This window comes from Pyrus communis, chromosome 11 (assembly GCF_041283825.1).
Source record: "Pyrus communis isolate YQ-2024b chromosome 11, ASM4128382v1, whole genome shotgun sequence".
Classification (NCBI taxonomy): domain Eukaryota; kingdom Viridiplantae; phylum Streptophyta; class Magnoliopsida; order Rosales; family Rosaceae; genus Pyrus; species Pyrus communis.
Window position 1 is genome coordinate 29,163,154 of NC_142575.1, and position 19,967 is coordinate 29,183,120.

General features: G+C 37.0%; 1 protein-coding gene and 1 pseudogene across 2 annotated transcripts; one reads left to right on the forward strand and one right to left on the reverse strand.

Moving 5' to 3' along the window:
- Positions 1–4,891: 4,891 nt before the first annotated feature.
- Positions 4,892–13,324, reverse strand: HEME1 (Uroporphyrinogen decarboxylase). The gene is made up of 6 exons (XM_068483675.2): positions 13,260–13,324; positions 12,955–13,115; positions 11,672–12,054; positions 11,256–11,540; positions 10,866–11,101; positions 4,892–5,268 (listed from the first exon to the last, which is right to left on the reverse strand). Exons 1-6 carry the CDS (start codon positions 13,280–13,282, stop codon positions 5,106–5,108), a joined length of 1,251 nt encoding a protein of 416 aa, XP_068339776.2. The 5' UTR covers positions 13,283–13,324; the 3' UTR covers positions 4,892–5,105.
- Positions 13,325–15,504: 2,180 nt separating this feature from the next.
- On the forward strand, positions 15,505–18,000 carry LOC137741907 (exopolygalacturonase-like; annotated as a pseudogene). The gene is made up of 3 exons (XR_015953647.1): positions 15,505–15,706; positions 15,895–16,209; positions 17,242–18,000. The product of XR_015953647.1 is annotated as an exopolygalacturonase-like (transcript).
- The last annotated feature ends 1,967 nt before the right edge of the window (positions 18,001–19,967 follow it).

A 19,967-nucleotide genomic window follows, 5' to 3' on the forward strand; every position in this document is an offset into this window, starting at 1 on the left:
ACAGGTGAGTCTGGTTCCACAATTAGTACTGACAACTGCCAAATCGGATACCTAGGAGACTGATGATGACTGGTTCCATTAGAGCATTGGTCATTGATGGCTGGTTCTCATCCTTGTGTGCATAATCCGTAAGATTTCTCCATAATTAAGGTGAGTGAGCAAGATTAATCTATCACTTACGGATATATATGCCGGCATATAAGTGAATCGATTGATTATTATTGGACTTAATAATGTTTAAACAAGTATTAAGCATTATGGAGGGAAAACTAAAGAACTCAATTTCAAAATACGAGGAAGTTACAACCGCTTGGAAGGAGATAGAAACTGCTACCGTGATAGGATGAGCAGTTTAGAATCTTATAAAGACATGTCTTGGCCTCTCTTCTTGGTTTAATGTTGTTCATTATGGGCTCGTTCTATAGAGAGCAGAACTTTATCGAAACTAAGAGGAGAAGACCAAGATCGAACTCAACCATCATGACTTTTTTCATTCTACAAGTACGAACTGATATCAATCTGGATAATTTATGATTAGATGTTCTAACTAATCGAGCTCTTATGAATTTATTGACTTCAATAGTTATGCATATTATGCTTACATGATCATATTGAAGCAACATCAGTCCATGAAGACCTCGGAGATGTTGAGAGTGAAATGAATGACTTAAAGATAGAGGAATGCATCAATTCCTACAACATGATTTATCTCAAATGCTTTGAAAATTTCGAGCATATGGTTTTCTGCATCATTGATAATTATAAAGTATTGAAGGACATAAGAATCTATGGTCAAAATTCAGTAATTTACAAGTACGCGTCAAGATATAATTAGTTGCTAGAATAATACTATCTGGATTTGACAATATTATTGGCCACCTCTCTAATAAATATCCGTCCTGCTTATGTATATGGAATCCACTAATATTATTAAGGTCGTCAGCCAGGTGATTAGTAAATGAAGTCCAAATATCAGCACTTTATTTGCTAAGCTTATACTTCAATATATCCCACCTTTGATGAGTGATGAAATTGTACGGATTCTCCAACATTCACGAGTGAGGGGATTACTTAATAGATCCCACCTTAGTGAGTAAATGTTATTAAGCCACCATTATTCTTCGAGTAAGAAGTTTGTAACTCCCACAAGCTTAAATTCACAACTTTCCACTTAAGGATAATGGTGGCTGTTTTTTTTTTTTTTTTTTTTTTTTTTTTGACTAAATACTTAAAACCTCCAACCCTTTAGTGTCATTCCAAATTGGTCTTAACCTTTTTAAATATTCCAAACAAGTACCAAACCTATTAAAAACGTTACATTTGTTAAGCTCCAATTAAAAATCTGTAAAATTAACTAGGGCTTACTTTGTCTCCAAAATTAATAGAAGGTTATGAAAGCATATCCTCCACCAACTAATAGTCACCACCACCCTCATCAGGCCATCACCTCCAAACCCAACACAAAACTTCCAACTCCACCCTACAAGTCAAGCTACTAACATCGATAAGAGGTCATGAAAGTTGGTGAAATTGGATGGACTACCATGATGCAGCCACCGCCATCTTTACCGCCTACAAAGAAGAACTAGAAACTTTACGAGCCGAGAATCTGAGAATGAGGGAATCACATGAGCAGAAATAAGCTCCTTGAGACCGAATTCTTAACCCTCTTCTTTGTTAGAAGATTGCTCTCCTGATGTAATTTTAATTTGGGTCCATTTTTTATTCAATTTAATACAATTTTGACACTCCCTGATCCCGGTATCCTCCAAACACAAGGATGGGCATGTATTGGCCGACACCCAAGGGGGACGAAAGTCATTCTAACCTCCTTTATGCTAAGAACCTTTAAAACATGCATGCAATTTATGCTAGAAAGAATGAATGTAAATAAAATATGTGACTTTAAATATTAAAAATATATGAGAATGCACAAACATGTTCAGAGCATACAAGTAATCAAGATTACAGAGGAACGAATATTATAAAAGGTATGATTACAAAGAAATGGGCCCTACACCAAGAGGACTCGAAGATATCGATAAGGGAATGCCTCAACGCTAGGATCATACGCCTCGTTTCTAAGTCCTTAAGGGAGTGCAAAACAAAGCATGAGTGGACCAAAGTTTAATATACACAATAAAATAAAACCAATCTTTCTTCCGAACATATTAACCCCCTATTTTGAAAACACCATATAATACTACATAGTAGGTTTTTCTGAAAACTCTAGCATGAAAATGTTCTTAAATAATATAACCATGTATTTAAATAGTGGTATCGTAATCATCCAAAGGCAAATCCATAGATTGCTCGTTAATCATAAAACAATATTCTTAGATAAGGGTATCATAGTTGCCCAAAGGCAAATCCATCACCCGATGGTGAAGTTGTATGACATTGGGTTACGTGAGTGAAGAAATAGGTAGGTCCCATCACCTGAAGGTGAAGTTGTATGACACTGGGTTACATCAGTGAAGAAGTACATAACACACTGACACTAGCCGTGACTAGTGAAGCTGTCCAACGCTAGTTTCGCCAGTGAAACTAGGAGTACGTCATAAATATCCAATACGAGTAACATATCACACTGAATCCATCACCCAAAGGTGAAGTTGTATGATACTAGATTACACCAATGAAGAAATAGGTAGGCCTCATCACCTGAAGGTGAAGTTATACGACATTGGGTTATGCTAGTGAAGAAAGCATAGTACATATCACACTGACACTAGCATGATACCAGGATCGAGGTGTGTCACATTTGGTCATTGGATTCCATATTATATAGGCCATGTTTGAAATTTAGGTTTTGAGGCAACTAATATTAATGTTGACCATCACATATCTACTTGGTAGGACAATATATGTTTGAAAAATTAATTGGGGCTTAATGGATGTGGCATCAATAGATTGGGTACTTGTTTGAAATGTTTAAAAAAAGTTGAGACCGATTTGGAATGACACTAAAAGATTGTGGGGTTTTAGGTACTTAATCCTTTTTTTTTTTTATTAATCTTTTTTTTTTTTCATTAGGATTTTTTCCTAAATAATGCGCATGGCACATTGTTGTGTCAATAATTTGAACAAATCCTACCTCAAATTATGATCACATATATAATTAGTCGAATTATACTACAAGATATTTTTTTGTGTGTGTAAGTATCATCTAAATATTATGCTCCTAGCAAATATTCCTTTTGATTGGTGGTGATAAAATTTGATGGCATCTAATTAACCTGCTAATGGGATTTAGAAACCTAGCTAGGGAAACTCTAACAAATAGATCACCCAAACCTAAGTATTACATACCATGCATATTTAGATTATGGATATGCAGTGTCCTGTCTTTGCAAGGCTGACTATTTACGTAGGAGTGTCTTTGCATGCAGTGACAGACTCAATAGTATGTAAACAGGCAGACTACAGGGTTGATGCCAGAACCTGTCAGCTCATCTCACATCACCACTTAGGCTGTAACCTAAAGTGAGAGTGGAAAATCTTTGCAGATCGCAATCTCACCATAATGTGCGTCGATCCAACGGGGAATCTCCTGATCTCTTTTACAAAAGTTACCGAATCAAATGATCCGGACTCTTAAAATTTAATCCAACAACTAAAGTTATTATAATTTTTAAAGAGATTTTTGTTTTTAATTGTTGGATCAAATTTTAAAGATCCGGATCACTTGATCCGGTAACCTTGAGTGAAGATATCCGGAAAGAATTTCTTTCTCGTACAAATAGTTTGGACCACAGAACCAACGCACAACACATAGCTAGCTTGGGTTTTTGTAAATTAAAAATAGTTTTGTACGTATAAAACAATATTATTGACTTGGTGATCCCTATATCAAGTTCAAAAGATCAACTCAATTATTTGTAAATCCACTGTCATTCATCCTAATACACGATTAAGATAATCAGGTCTCCCCAAGTGGGAACATAATTAATCCATAATGTTTCCATTCACACACCACTCACCTATCCAAAGTTCACTCATCTACTTTTTTTACACTTTAAGCCCCAACTTTGTCCTTTGCATCGACCTTTGTTGTTCATAATTAAATTTTACATACTAAAAAAATTTAATATATATATATATATATACACCTTTTTTACATACACCCGGTAAATTCCCTCTTTTTCATATTTGGAGAATTTATGTGCATTGTCATCACGGTATTATGTTACAATCATACAAAGACATGAGTAAGGGTTTTGTTCTCATGACATTGTATCATTGGGACAAAATACCATGTTTGCATTTTACTCTTGTCATATAAATTGTTTTTCCAAGTTTTTCAATTAAGGCATAAAAATGATCTGGTTGATTTATTAGGGTGTTACTAGAAAAATTCTTATTTAATATAAGAATTTTATTAGGCAACTAAGTCTAAGCACATATTCGTAGATCAGCATTATCTTGCATCTTAACATGTGAGAAATATAGAGTTTGTTTGGAAATACTTTTAAAATAACTAAAAGTGCTTTTAGATAAATGATTTTGGGTTCCAAGAATTTATCATTCGAGAGAGACTAACATATCAACAGGATCAAAAGAAACACCTGATGAACTTTTCACTGATTGATGATCGATGATTGTATTACAGTAGTCTTATCTATATATATCGAGATCTCAGCTTCCTAACAAACTGCTAACAGAAAATACTAATAACAGACTTCGAATAAGATGATTACAACGAACGCATGTAGAGTTGTAGACCACTCATGTTCAACAAAGAGAACATTTACAGCATACTGATTTTGTATTATGAAAGAGAATGGACAACAATTACTTGTTCAAAACGCTAGAACTGATCGATCAACGATCTGTCAATATATGCAGATGTAGATATATAGTAGGAGAAATGAGAGGTAAAACTAACAACTTCCTACAAGAAGAAATTCATTTATTCATACTCGATATCTTTGTTACAAGAAGAATTGAATCTGAAACACAATCTCGCCTTTCAAAACGTCCAGAACCTTAGAGCTCCAATGAACCCTCAACTACATGCGGTAAAGAGAGACAAGCATGATGCTGCAAGAATATGCCGTGAACTCGCTATCGAAAGCCAACTTGCGAAATAAAATTTGATGAGTCTACACTACCAATTCCCTCGGCGTTTGTGGTTCAAGAAATGTGTCATAATTCAAGCTTCTTGCAACTTCGAAGAAATGTTCAACAGATTCTTCAGGTGTCCGTACAAGAACACCATGCCCTAGATTGAGAATGTGTCCCCTTGGCCCTGCAGACCTCACCACCCTGAATATATTGCGTTAGTTTTATAATTATACACAATTCAGAACTGAAAAAATAAAACCAAAAGATCAAAACCCTAAAATCCCTTTGACTATCCGTATAGAATAAAATAGAAGCTAACAATCGTTTGACCAAATTTTTTATTTAACTGAACATCTTGTTGAATTGTAATCTTGTCTTGGCCCAAAGATAATTGATCCGGCCCATACACAAAGAAAGATCCATGCACATGCTAGAGAATTCTAGCAAAGTTCAAGTTGGTGGAAGAGTCTAGAAGAATGGTGAGGATTCCACCAACATACAAGATTAGTGTAGATAATTCTAGCTTAGGAAGGTAGTGGAATTATCTAGATATCTCTAGCATGATGTTTTCATACTTCTCCAAGGTTCCATCCATGCCTATAAAAGGAGAAGGCATCCACACCATTTGGAACAACCAAGAGAGCAAGTAGCAAGAAGTGAGAGTGTCAAGTAAGAAGTAAGAAGAAGCAACAAAGCTTCTAAGAGTGTTTGAGTGTTTCCTTTTGTACTAAGTTTGTGAGTGAATAAAAACCTTGTGTAATACTTTGAGAATTCTTTCTTTCTCTTGCCTATCAATTCCGCTGCGTTACATTTTTCTTTGTGAGATAAACCTCTCCAAGTAGTGAAGCATTTTTAAACCCCAACAAAGTGGTACCAGAGCTATGGCTAGCAATGCTATGGCAGCCTTCCAAGTTCCAGTGCTCGACAGCAACAACTTCGATAATTGGAGTATCAAAATGAAGGCCCTTTTGGGTGCACACGATGTCTGGGAAGTTGTGGAGAAAGGCTACACTGAGCCAGAAGATGAAGCTACTCTGTCTCAACCCCAGAAGGAGAGTTTGAAAGATTCAAGAAAAAGAGACAAGAAGGCTCTCTACCTCATCTACCAAGCATTAGATGACAATGGCTTTGAGAAGGTCTCAAGTGCAACCTCTGCCAAGCAAGCATGGGAGAAGCTTCAAACCTCTTACAAAGGAGCCGAACAAGTGAAAAAGGTTCGTCTTCAAGTATTAAGAGGTGAGTTCGAATCTCTACAAATGAAAGGGTCTGAATCAATCTCTGATTATTTCTCAAGAGTCTTAGCCGTTTCCAATCAATTAAAAAGAAACGGAGAAAAGTTAGAAGATGTTAGAATTATGGAGAAGATACTACGCTCGTTGGACCCCAAGTTCGAGCACATTGTCGTGACGATTGAAGAAACTAAAAACTTGGAAGAAATTAGTATAGAGCAATTAATGGGTTCGCTACAAGCATATGAAGAGAAACATAAGAAGAGGCAAGGGAATGATGAGCAGCTCCTTAAGACGCATGTTCAGCCAAAGAAGAAAGAAGAAAGCTTCGACAACGAGAGAAGCCGATATGGAAGAAGTCGTGGTCGAGGTCGCGGACGTGGACATGGGCGTGGATGTGGTTGGAACTTAAACAACCATAGCAACTACGAAAGAGGAGAAAGCTCAACAAAAGGTCGCGGAAGAGGACGCTCAAACTCAAGGTATGAAAAATCTCAAGTTCAATGCTATAATTGTCAAAAGTTTGGGCATTATGCTTGGGAATGTAGAGCTCCAAACAACAGACTTGATGAGAAGGTCAATTATGTGAAAGAAGAGAAAGAAGAGAATGGTGTTGTGCTACTAGCATGCAAGAACAATGATGGAGACCAAGACTATACATGGTACCTTGACACCGGCGCCAGCAACCACATGTGCGGAAGAAGAAGCATCTTCGTAGAGCTCAATGAATCAGTGAGTGGTAACTTTTCTTTTGGAGATGAATCCAAAATACCAGTAAAAGGAAAAGGTAACATCCTTATTCCCCTGGAAAATGGGGGTCACCAATTAATTTCGAATGTCTACTACTTGCCCAATATGAAAAGCAACATTTTGAGTTTGGGTCAACTCTTAGAAAAAGGTTATGATTTTCATACGAAAAATTATATCCTTTTTCTTAGAGATGACAAAGGAAGATTAATTGCCAAGGCGAAAATGTCAAAGAATAGGATGTTTCCCATGAACATTCAAAACGATGTTGCAAAGAGTCTCAAGACATGTTACAAAGACATATCTTGGCTTTGGCATCTTCGTTTTGGGCATCTTAACTTTGGGGGATTGGAGTTATTATCTAAGAAGGAGATGGTGCGAGGCTTACCGTGCATCAGCCACCCTGATCAAGTTTGCGAAGGATGTTTACTTGGGAAACAGTTCAGGAAAAGCTTTCCAAAGGAGTCGACCACAAGAGCCCAGAAGCCACTCGAGCTCATTCACACCGATGTGTGCGGTCCAATAAAACCAAGCTCTTTGGGTAAAAATAATTATTTCCTTCTCTTCATTGATGATTTTTCAAGAAAAACCTGGGTGTATTTCTTGAAGCAGAAATCAGAAGTCTTTGTAGTATTCAAGAAGTTCAAAGCCATTGTAGAAAAGGAGAGTGGTTGCAAGATCAAAGCCATGAGATCTGATCGAGGAGGAGAGTTCACTTCGAAGGAATTTCAAGAGTTTTGTGAAGCAAATGGAATTCGTCGACCTTTGACAGTTCCAAGATCCCCTCAACAAAATGGAGTGGCGGAAAGAAAAAATCGAACCATCCTCGACATGGCTCGAAGCATGCTCAAAAGCAAGAAATTGCCTAAGGAATTATGGGCAGAAGCTGTAGCATGTGCTGTCTATCTATCCAATCGGTCTCCAACAAGAAGTGTGTGGGGAAAAACTCCGCAAGAAGCATGGAGTGGAAGAAAACCAGGTATTTCTCATCTAAGAGTTTTTGGAAGCATAGCCCATGTACATGTACCAGACGAGAGGAGAACCAAACTCGACGACAAAAGTGAGAAGTTCATCTTCATCGGCTATGACACCAATTCAAAAGGCTATAAGCTGTATAATCCAAACAATGGGAAGACGGTGATCAGTCGAGACGTGATGTTCGATGAAGAAGGAGAATGGGATTTTGGCCCGCATGCAGGTGATCTTCACTTCTTTCCTCAATTTGAAGAAGATAATGAACAAGGGATGATGGAGCAAGCAAGAGAGGTTCAACAAGAATCCACTACTCCACCTGCTTCACCAACATCAACCAATCATGGTAATTCATCAGCATCAGCATTGTCAAGTGGGAGTCTAAATGAAAGAGAAGTACCACGCACAAGAAGTATACGAGACCTTTATGAGGTAGCTGAAAGACTTGATAATCCTACACTTTTCTGTCTCTTTGCTGATTGTGAACCAGTCGACTTCCAAGAAGCAGTGCAAGATACTAAGTGGAGGAAAGCAATGGATGAAGAAATTGAAGCAATCCAGAAGAATGATACATGGGAACTCGCTATTCTTCCGAAAGGACACAAAGCCATCGGAGTCAAGTGGGTGTACAAGACAAAGAAAAATGCTAATGGAGAGGTCGAAAGATACAAGGCAAGACTAGTGGCGAAAGGCTATAGTCAAAGAGCCGGAATCGACTATGATGAGGTATTCGCACCCGTTGCTCGGTTGGAAACTATACGATTACTAATTTCTTTGGCAGCCCAAAACAGTTGGAAGATTCAACAAATGGATGTGAAGTCCGCCTTCCTAAATGGAGTTCTTGAAGAAGAAGTCTACATTCAGCAACCGTCAGGCTATGAGATCAAAGGGCATGAAGACAAAGTTCTGAAGCTGAAGAAAGCCCTCTATGGGTTAAAACAAGCGCCACGAGCATGGAATAGTCGCATCGACAAGTACTTTCAGGAAAACAATTTCATCAAGTGCCCTCATGAACATGCTCTCTACGTCAAAGTCAAAGATGGAGATATTTTGATTGTGTGCTTATATGTGGATGATCTAATCTTCACCGGGAGTAATCCAAGCATGTTTGAAGAGTTCAAGAGAGTGATGACCAAAGAATTTGAGATGACCGACATCGGGTTGATGGCATATTACCTAGGCATTGAAGTCAAGCAGAACGAAGAAGGAATTTTCATCTCCCAAGAAAGCTACACAAAGGAGATACTGAAAAAGTTCAAAATGGACGACTGCAAGCCCGTGAGCACGCCAATGGAGTGCAGAGTCAAACTAACCAAGTATGACAAAGGAGAAAGCGTAGATCCAACATTTTTCAAAAGTCTAGTTGGAAGCTTACGCTACTTGACTTGCACAAGACCAGATATTCTCTATGCTGTCGGATTAATCAGTCGCCACATGGAGAATCCCACAACTACACATTTGAAAACGGCCAAAAGAATTCTTCGATACCTCAAAGGTACTGTTAACTTTGGCTTGTTTTATTCAAGTTCTGATAACTACAAACTTGTTGGATATAGCGACAGTGATTGGGCAGGAGATTCCGACGATAGAAAAAGCAGTACTGGATTTGTGTTCTTCATGGGAGACACTGCATTCACATGGATGTCAAAGAAGCAACCGATTGTCACTCTCTCTACCTGCGAAGCTGAATATGTAGCTGCTACTTCATGTGTCTGCCATGCAATCTGGCTGAGAAACTTGCTGAAAGAATTGAGAATGCGACAAGAAGAGCCAACAAAGATCTACGTCGACAACAAGTCTGCAATAGCTCTAGCAAAGAATCCAGTATTCCATGACAGGAGCAAACACATAGATACCCGTTATCATTTCTTAAGAGAGTGCATTGCAAGAAAGGATGTGCAAGTGGAATACGTGAAGTCTCAAGACCAAGTTGCCGACATATTCACCAAGCCACTCAAACAAGAAGACTTTGTCAGACTAAGAAACTCAATTGGCGTCACAAGACAAGATTAAGGGGGGATGTTGAATTGTAATCTTGTCTTGGCCCAAAGATAATTGATCTGGCCCATACACAAAGAAAGATCCATGCACATGCTAGAGAATTCTAGCAAAGTTCAAGTTGGTGGAAGAGTCTAGAAGAATGGTGAGGATTCCACCAACATACAAGATTAGTGTAGATAATTCTAGCTTAGGAAGATAGTGGAATTATCTAGATATCTCTAGCATGATGTTTTCATACTTCTCCAAGGTTCCATCCATGCCTATAAAAGGAGAAGGCATCCACACCATTTGGAACAACCAAGAGAGCAAGTAGCAAGAAGTGAGAGTGTCAAGTAAGAAGTAAGAAGAAGCAACAAAGCTTCTAAGAGTGTTTGAGTGTTTCCTTTTGTACTAAGTTTGTGAGTGAATAAAAACCTTGTGTAATACTTTGAGAATTCTTTCTTTCTCTTGCCTATCAATTCCGCTGCGTTACATTTTTCTTTGTGAGATAAACCTCTCCAAGTAGTGAAGCATTTTTAAACCCCAACACATCTGAGCCAGTAAATATTGGGGCAAGGACTTTATTCCAACCAGTTGCCAAGTGCTAAGCTAGCTTTTCTTTTTTTTATAAGTTTTAGGTGAAGCCAAGTTAATCTGGGAAAAGTTTGATACTGGCCGAATATTAGTTTTTAGACAAAGAAGTCGGACAATCCAATCTGGTACAAATTCAGGCGAATGTCTACAAGTGATTTCACTACCCATTGTTATCTAGGATCATACAAACCAGTGGTCCACACAAATCCAAGTTCATATTGCAGGTAAGTTTTGAATAATATTAGTTGTAAGTTTAGAGATGTTCCCATAACAAACCTTTGAATTTCTTCGGTCAAGGAAGGAAGAGGAGAAAATAGGTAAGCAGGATCCACATTTCCCTGTACACTGATCTCACTACCCAGTCGTTTTCTACCATCAGCTATGTCTACCGTCCAGTCGAGCCCAATCACGTCTACGCCGGTTCCTTTCATACGCTCAAGAAGGCCACCATTCCCATTAATGTAGAGAACAAGTGGTGTTTTAGGGCATCTTTTCCTAACTGAAGTCACGATCTGCAATTTAAGAAAAGTAACTTGTGAGCAGAAGGAAAAGGAAGCAACTTATACCAATAAAGAAAAACATGAGTAATTTCCATATGCACCTGTGTGAGAAGAATTATGTAAAACCTAATAAAGACTGTCCCTACGCATATGTCTCCTCCCTCACCTCTTGGATATAAGGCTTCGACCACCTATCCCACATGGCTGGTGGTAGTTGCCCACCCCATGAATCAAATATTTGTATGCAATGTGCCCCTGCTTCTACTTGGAAAACAATGTAGTCTGATATTGCCTGAGTCAAATGAGAAAGAAGAGCCCTCAATATATGTGGTGCTGTATGGCACATGCTCTTTATTTTTGTATAAGTGGAAGTTGAACCCCCTTCTACTATGTATGTAGCAATCGTCCAGGGTGCCCCTACGAAACCCAAAACAGCAGCATGCCCACCAACCTGAATGAAAGAATATGTGAGAGAAGCATGTGTACGAAGATTGAAAATTATAACCAGACATGTAATAATCATTCTCAATCTAATACAGTTGATCTTCTTTTTCAAGCATGTAATAAGTGTCTAATAACTACCTCCTGCCGCAGTATCTTTAAAGATTCCCCCACAAAGTGCAGTTTGTCCATGTCAATCGGATGCAAGGTCTTCAATCCCTCTTCAGAAACAATGGGTGTCTGAATAACAGGACCCTTGACGTCTTCTATGTCAAAGGGAACACCAAATGCAGGTAGAGGCGTAAGTATGTCAGAGAAAATAATCACTCCATCAGGACGGAAAGCTTCCCAAGGCTGCAAAGAAATTTCCACAATGAGATCAGTTGTCTCTGACCTCTCTCTGAATGATGGATATTTCTCTGCAAGCTTTCTGTAAACAGCCATATACCTTCCTGCTTGGCGCATCATCCATGCTGGAGGCCGACTTACAGGATCTCCTCTCGCAGCCTTAACCAAGAGTGGATCTGGGAGCAGGAAGTGGGGAGTTTAAAATGAATATGAAAAATGAAAACTTTTATATAACAATGAAACCACAATTTAAAAGAAGAGTTCTTAATATTAAACATCAAACGAGAGAAAATATTAGAGGACAGGGCTCAACATTATTTGTTGCAAGTCTTGGTATGCACCAGCATTTACAAGAAGTAACGAACAAAGAAATGCATTTGAGTATAGTTCGATATCACAGACCAGCACAGCACAGTTGCTCTCTATAGTTCATAGAACATAAAGTAAAAACAGACTTCATTGATGTATTATACTTCCCAACTATGTTTTTTTCCGGAAAACTATCTACGATTCATCCATTTGAGTATAGTTCGATATCAAATGTATCAATGTATACTCAGACAACAAAAAAGCACCAAAGTCCTCCAGTGCTATAACAGCACTTCAAGGACAGCTTCAATATCCATTGACTTTTCGTTTCTCCATGTTACGGTGACACTCTTAGAGCTCTCACAACATCACAGATGCATGACTAAGAGTGTCTTCAACAACCTTTTCTCTGATTTTTTCACCAGTTGGTTCTAAATCAACCAACTAGAGTTTTATTCTTTTGAATTCAGCTTCATTTTCAGTATCAACACACATTTATCACTATGTTCAACACCGAACATTTTCGATGAAAAATTAGAAGCAACTAATCAGAACCTGGATACTGAGAATTAAATTACTCTCTTTTTCTATTAGTCTCACTGAGAATTACTCATTGATTCAATATAATCCAGCTAAAATGCAAGAAATTCAAAACGAACAATAACCCATATCAAATTTATATAAAAAAAGATCCCAAAAAACCAACCAAACGATCAAACTTAAAAAAAGAACAAATATTTGCAAAGTTGGGATGGAAAGAAGCATACCAGAAGATGAAGAGGTGGAAGAAGAGCATGTCACAGAAACCTTTCTGTGGAGGCATTTTCTTTTGGAAGAAACCGAGAATACAGTGAGAGAAGTAGAACTAAAAGCTGCTCCTGACTGCACGAACAAGCTCGAAGACTTCCATCCCAGAGAGCTGTTCACACTGCAAATACCAAATTTCAGTTTTTTAGGATGCCCCAAGTGGCCCAAATGCCAAATTTAAAGTCAAAAATGAAGTTGAAGAAACAATGAGGGGAGAGAGAGAGAGAGAGAGAGAGAGAGAGAGAGAGAGAGAGACGGAGCTTGCCTGGCCGGAGCAGATAAACCCATTTCGGATAGATGGACACAGAGAGAGAGAGAGAGAGAGAGAGAGAGGGAAAACGGTAGACTGTATTATATTATATTGGGCTCTGATATGGAGGCCCTGTTTGACCAGAAAAAAAAAATATGAAGGCCCAAGATAAACGTAAAACTTGAACGAAGACGAGTCCAATACTCTTTGTGAATAGAAATAATTAGAAATTCTCTCCCACATATTATTTTTTTACAAGTGAGCGATTGAGATTAGTCCAATGAGATTTGGTTAAATCTCAACCTTTGCTTTTTGCGTTTTGATGCACAGGAGAGCATCATTCTGGAAATAATTAGGGTTATTTTCTCAAATGTGAAAACCTTTTGAATAGAGAAAATGTTGAAACTATGGTCCAAATCGTCGATTGAGTATTTTTATATATGAAGTTTTCCCAAGATTACAAACTTACATGAAACGCATTCAACTCTTGTACATAAAAATACATCTTAAATCGTGACATCACAGTGACGGCCCATTTCATTTAAGTCCGCTCATATTTTACGTCAATGGTCAATTAAGTTTTGTATGATTTTCAGAAATTGGCAATTACAAAACTAACCCTTAAGAGTATTAAGCATTATACTATCAGTTTCTTTTTCGGTCTAAGAGTCAAGTTAACAATTCAAAAACATCCGAAATTCTTAATTAGATAGTTGTAAATAGCCCCAGACTTGTAGAACTAAGTTAGTCCACTGTTTCATGTAGCTTGACAAGGAAATTTTGAGGTATGTGTACATAATCCTTTACATGTATGACCTATTGCTCATTGATGGGCTGGTTTACAATAGGTTGTGACCAATTAAAATAGATTTAAGTAATGTCTGTTATTTGTTGTATCAAAATGTAAGATGAACAGAACTGGACATGATGGGTTATGAATCAACTATAAAGTGGGTTATCTAACATATCCTTATGCATGAGTTACAAGTCTTGTCTTACAAGTATTTGCCAATCCAATTGTATCACTAAGGTTCAATCCCATCTAGATCACCAAACAGGCTCTTAGAGCAATGAACTCTAATGATGCACACATCGTCGATTTTTTTATACATTTGGATGCCTATACGATTTCTGATTCGAATGATTTTTTTAAAGATAATCTTTAAATAAACATTAAGAAATTCAAATGTTTTAATTATAAAATTTATACAAAACAAAATACATTATTCGCATAAATTGGGATATAAACATTTCCCATGAGCGAATGCAAGTATCATCCTTAAAAGAATTTCGATATCAGCATTAATAAGGCATGTATGAGGGATTAGAAAATGACTCCTTTCAAGTAGGGATTTAAATATCCTCTCACATCCTTTTGTAATGTTTAGATGGGTATTTTTAGATCTCTCCTATCAACATCTTTTGATCCATTCTTGACTAACTTGATCTCAATCCTTTAAACTTAAAAATTTCTCGTCCAAACATAGCTTAAAGATATATGTCAGTAATAATTTGGTGACGGTTACTACAAGAAGTTAATAACATGAATTAGCCACTTAGTATTATGGTCTAGTGGCATTCCTCTTCACTTGTAAGTAAGAGTCTTAGATTCGATTTTCGCCAAAGGCAAATTTAAACCACATTATTATGGCCAACCAATTGTGAAACTTAATCCATTGTGAAACTTAATCCACTCCTCATCCCTTAATATAGATAATATTGTTTGTGAAAAAAAAAAAGAAAAAAATAATAATAATAACGTGAATTAACATAGGTTTTGGAGGTCAGCAAGCTCTCCGCGAACGTAGTTCCTTACAAAAAGCAAAAACATACGTTCTTGTGTGAATACTGAATAGTAGGAGCCAAATTTAAGCAAAAGTAACACCTAAAATTGGATCAAATTGAAACCATAAGGAAATAATTTTTATTTTTTTAACAAATGATATTATCCACATTAAGGGAATATCGGTGGGTTTGACCTCACAATGGGCTAGCAATAATATGATTTAAATTTACCTTTGAAAAAAATCGAACAAATAAAAAAAAATCACTAGACCATAATACTAAGTGACATGACTAGAAATAAATTGGAATACATAAATAAAAGAAAGCCGGCACCAAAATAGGACCAAAGAAATTAGGGTTCACAATTTAATTTGTGGTTTTCAGCTTCCTTCTTTACAATATAGAAAAGCACCCCAGCGGGCCCAGCCCTTGAGACAGATCATCTTCATTTCAACAGTACTGAGATTATCGGTGGCAAAAAGTTTTACTAATACGATTTAGACATGAGTTCAAAATTTAGTCATGGAATTACGTGCTTTTTGTTTTTGGTAACAATATTTTCCATCAAAGCCAAAGCGGATGATCATCATCAAGATCAAGGCGATCATAGCGATCATATCGATCTTGATGTAAAAAAATTCTGAGCCAAGGGTGACGGCAAGATAGATGATACTGCGGTAAGAACAACTCTTGTTTATGAGATTGAAAATCACAGTTATTTTTTATCAACATAAAGACTAATTGTTATTAAATCAAATGATGTTTGGCAATAGAAATATGGAAAAAAATTTATATTTACAATGAGAATTTCGGAATAACAATAACAATTTTCTAAACTAAAATATGCTTATGGGATTGCTTGTAGGCTTTTTCAAATGCATGGCAAGAAGCATGCAGATCCAAGAAAGAGAGCGTCCTTACAATAGCAAAAGGAACATTTATAGTCGGTAAACTTGAATTTACGGGACCCTGCGAACAATCGGTGGAAATTGAGGTTGAAGGAACAGTGCAGTCTTCAGATACGAAGTCGGTAACTGGAGGTGCCCATCCAAATGCGTGGATTACTGTCCAAAATATCAAGAACTTGTCAATATATGGAGAAGGCACTTTTGATGGCAAGGGAATTGATAAGGATTGTCCTTCAACAACAAGTGGAAACAAATGCACCGGTAAACCTATGGTACGTACGTAAGTCCCATGCATGCATGCATGTTCGCATTTGTACGTACGTCATTTCAGTTTTTTTTGTTAACCTTTCCAATCATTGCACTTGTTTTTCGGTTCAATAATGATATTCATAACATGTTTTTGTATCATATTTTTATACTATCTTATATGGCATTTGATGTGGACAACCATCAATTGAATTAATCAGATTTTTAAATTTAGTTCGTTATTTAATAAATTAATAATTAAGAAAAACTAGTTTATTAAATAATGAGTGTGGTATACAAGAGTCTTTCTCCTTCATTTCCTTGGGTTTTGTAAATTTTTCAAATGATATGGCTGTCCACATCAGATGCCACTTAAGATGGTATAAAAATGTAGTATAAAAACATGATATGAATAACATTACTATTTTCCGTTAGTTGTTATTTGAATTTGAGTAATACTACCATATTTTCATATTACTTTATGTGGTATTTGATGTGGACAGTCACATCATTTGAATTAATCATATTTTTAAATTTAATTCATTATTTAATAAATTAATAATTAAGAAAAACTAGTTAATTAAATAATGTTTGTGGTATACGAGAAGTCTTTCTCCTTCCTTTTCTTGGGTTTTGCAAATTTTTCAAATGATATGGTTGTCCACATCAGATGTCACCTAAGGTGGTATAGAAATGTGGTATAAAAACATGGTATGAATAACATTACTCTTTGTTTGATGAGTAATGCTATTCATACCATATTTTTGTACCACATTTTCATACCACCTTAGGTGGCATTTGATGTGGACAGCCACATCATTTGAATTAATCAAATTTTTAAATTTAGTTCAGTATTTAATAAACTAATAATTAAGAAAAATTAGTTAATTAAATGATAATTGTGGTATACGAGGAGTCTATCTCCTTCCTTTCCTTAGGTTTTGCAAATTTTTCAAATGATGTGGCTGTCCACATCGCATGTCACCTAAGGTGGTATAAAAATATGGTACGAATAACATTACTCTTGTTTGATAAATAGTTTGCTTGATTGAATGCAGAATTTGCTTTTCTTTCGGGTCACCAATGCAGAAATCGGAGATATAAGCTCGACCAATAGCGACTACGTCCACATTGGCATTTTTGAGAGCACCAACGTGGTAGTCGAAGATGTTAACATCTACGAAATGGGTTCGGATGGAATTCTAATTAAGTCATCAACAAAAGTTAACATCACCAATGTAGATATCATGATATACAACAGCAACTGCATTACCATTAGCAACGATAACTCCGATATCCATGTCGAAAAAAATGCATTGCGAGGCCGGGAACGGACTTGGTATCGGACCCCTGGGTACCGATCAGTTAGAAAAATCCGTGGAGTGCTTGACCGTGAAGAACTGCACCTTTGGGCACACTGAGGGAGGCATTCGAATCGAGAGTTATCATGGTTCTCAAAAACCTTTAGAGATTTCCAATTTGGTTTTTGAGGACATTATCATGGACTACACACAGAACACTCCTATAATCTTGAACCAAGAGTTATGCATTACCCCGGAAGGCAAAGGGCGTTGTGAAAAGACGGTGCCCTCGAATGTTAAGAAATCGAACGTGAGCTTCAAGAACGTCAAGGGCACGACCGTGCAGCCTACCGTTGTCAAACTTTCGTGCGGGGAGGGGGCATGCAATGATGTGATTCAGTGACATGAGAGTAAATGTGATAGGGGGCGAAAATCCCGCAGCTTATTTTGACTGTAAGAACGTGAAGCCGATTGTGTCCGGCGCAGTTCAGCCTTCAGCTTGTAACAAAGACCAAGGCGAACAATCCGAGTGATGACATGAATTGGTCGACATACGTCTACAGCACTGTTAGGGTTTGGATGGAAAATAATGTCCAAGTCAGACGCCCCTTCATAAACATAACTGAATGACGAGTGGCGATTTATGGATAAATATTTACACAACAAAATAAAATAGACATGTTTTCTACAAATAATTAGTTTTGAGAATGTAGCTATTTGTTGGTGGAATGTGCAATGATTATTTCATTATTAATTTGGACCTTTTAATATTGTCACATTATACTTTTCTAAAGCACCATTTATTATTTTTTTTCTATAGATTTGTTGGAGATTAATAAGCTCTTCCCCCACACAGAATAAAAGAAAAGAAAACTCTTCCGCAAATTAACCTACTTTATTCATGGAAGGGTAATGTTAGTGGCTCCAAATTTACTTTCTTGATTTTGTACGTGGATGATATTTTATTCGCCAGCTCTAACTTGTCATTCTTGCATACAATCAAGATTTAATGATGACAACAGTTTCGATATGAAGGACTTATTGAGAGGGACAGATCCAGGAGAATGCTCGGTCTTTCTAAGAATTACATTGATAGGGTTGTAAAAAAATTCGACATGGACAAATGCGCAAGTGGTGAACTACATATCGCAAAAGGATAATATTAGGGAGACTAAATTTCTAAACTAAAATTTGTAAATTTAAATGACATAAATATTGATGATTGGATTATTACTTAAGTGTTGATTAAGGTGCTTATAGCCTATTAGTGACATATCATTTGGTTTACAAATTAAAATTTTGGTTTCCCTAACATTACACATTGCAAAAAGTGACAAGCTGAGCAATGATCAAAGCCCTAAAAATGAATTGGAAAAGGAAAGCATGAAAGACAAACCCTATGCTGCTCTTGTAATTAGTCTCATGCAATGTTCTAAAAAAGGGCCTAGGCAACGCCTAGGCGTTGGGAGCTGGTGAGCCAAGATGTTTTCTTGCAAATCTGGTAGAAAAATTGGATGGGCACTAGGTGGGCTAGGCAGCTAGGTGGGCTAGACGAAGCTAGGCAGGCGGGGCTAGGCAGTGCTAGGCGGTTTTTTTTTTATAATGAAATTAAAAAATAAAATAAAAAATCTTATTTAAGTCTAAGTGGTTTAAAATTATGAACTTGTTGTACATGTGCCATCCTACAATACTCTTCATTATGGTCATATGGCATATATGTGTAATGTGTTTTTAAATTTTGGACTTGTTGGATACTCTTTTTGCATTTTATCATTCTTTTATTATCTTATTCATTGATGTCATACAAGTCTAATTTTTTGTAAGTGTCAATATGCATTTATTTACAAGATATATAAGAAATTTACCTAAATCAGTCTAGACCCTGCCTAGCCGTCTAGGTGCTAGGCGCCAGCCAGCCGCCCGACTAGCGCCTAACGTTTTTTAGAACCTTGGTCTCATGTATGCTCAAGTCGTGTGTGGTAAATTTTCAAATCAAACATATGGACAACACAAATCGGATGACGTAGAGCACGTGTGTCCATTAAGCTTCACACGTGGGACAAGCATACCTTGAAGAAAGTGAGATTCCACTATAAAACTAATTGACAATATGGAAAATAGCCTAACTACGTACTTATAAGCACTTGCAAGGTCCCTCCTCCCATTCATGTGGAATTCATTCTTAACCGTTTAGTTTACATAAAAGAAACAAAACGGCAGACAAGTGAAGCTATTGTCAGCGTTTAAAAACGTCATTGAATACCTTAATTTATACATCTGTAACAGGAAAAAACTATGGCGAGAATTCGTATGGCATGCATTTGCATCTTGAAATGTTCAAATTTTTCATACGAGGATTTGGATTCGTGCGGTTAGGTCAGCTCCTGTGCCATACGAATTCACACCATAGACAAGCTCCTGTAACAGATTGAAATTAGGGGTCGGGATGAAAATAAACTCCCAACGCCCCTTCGTTCTTAAGA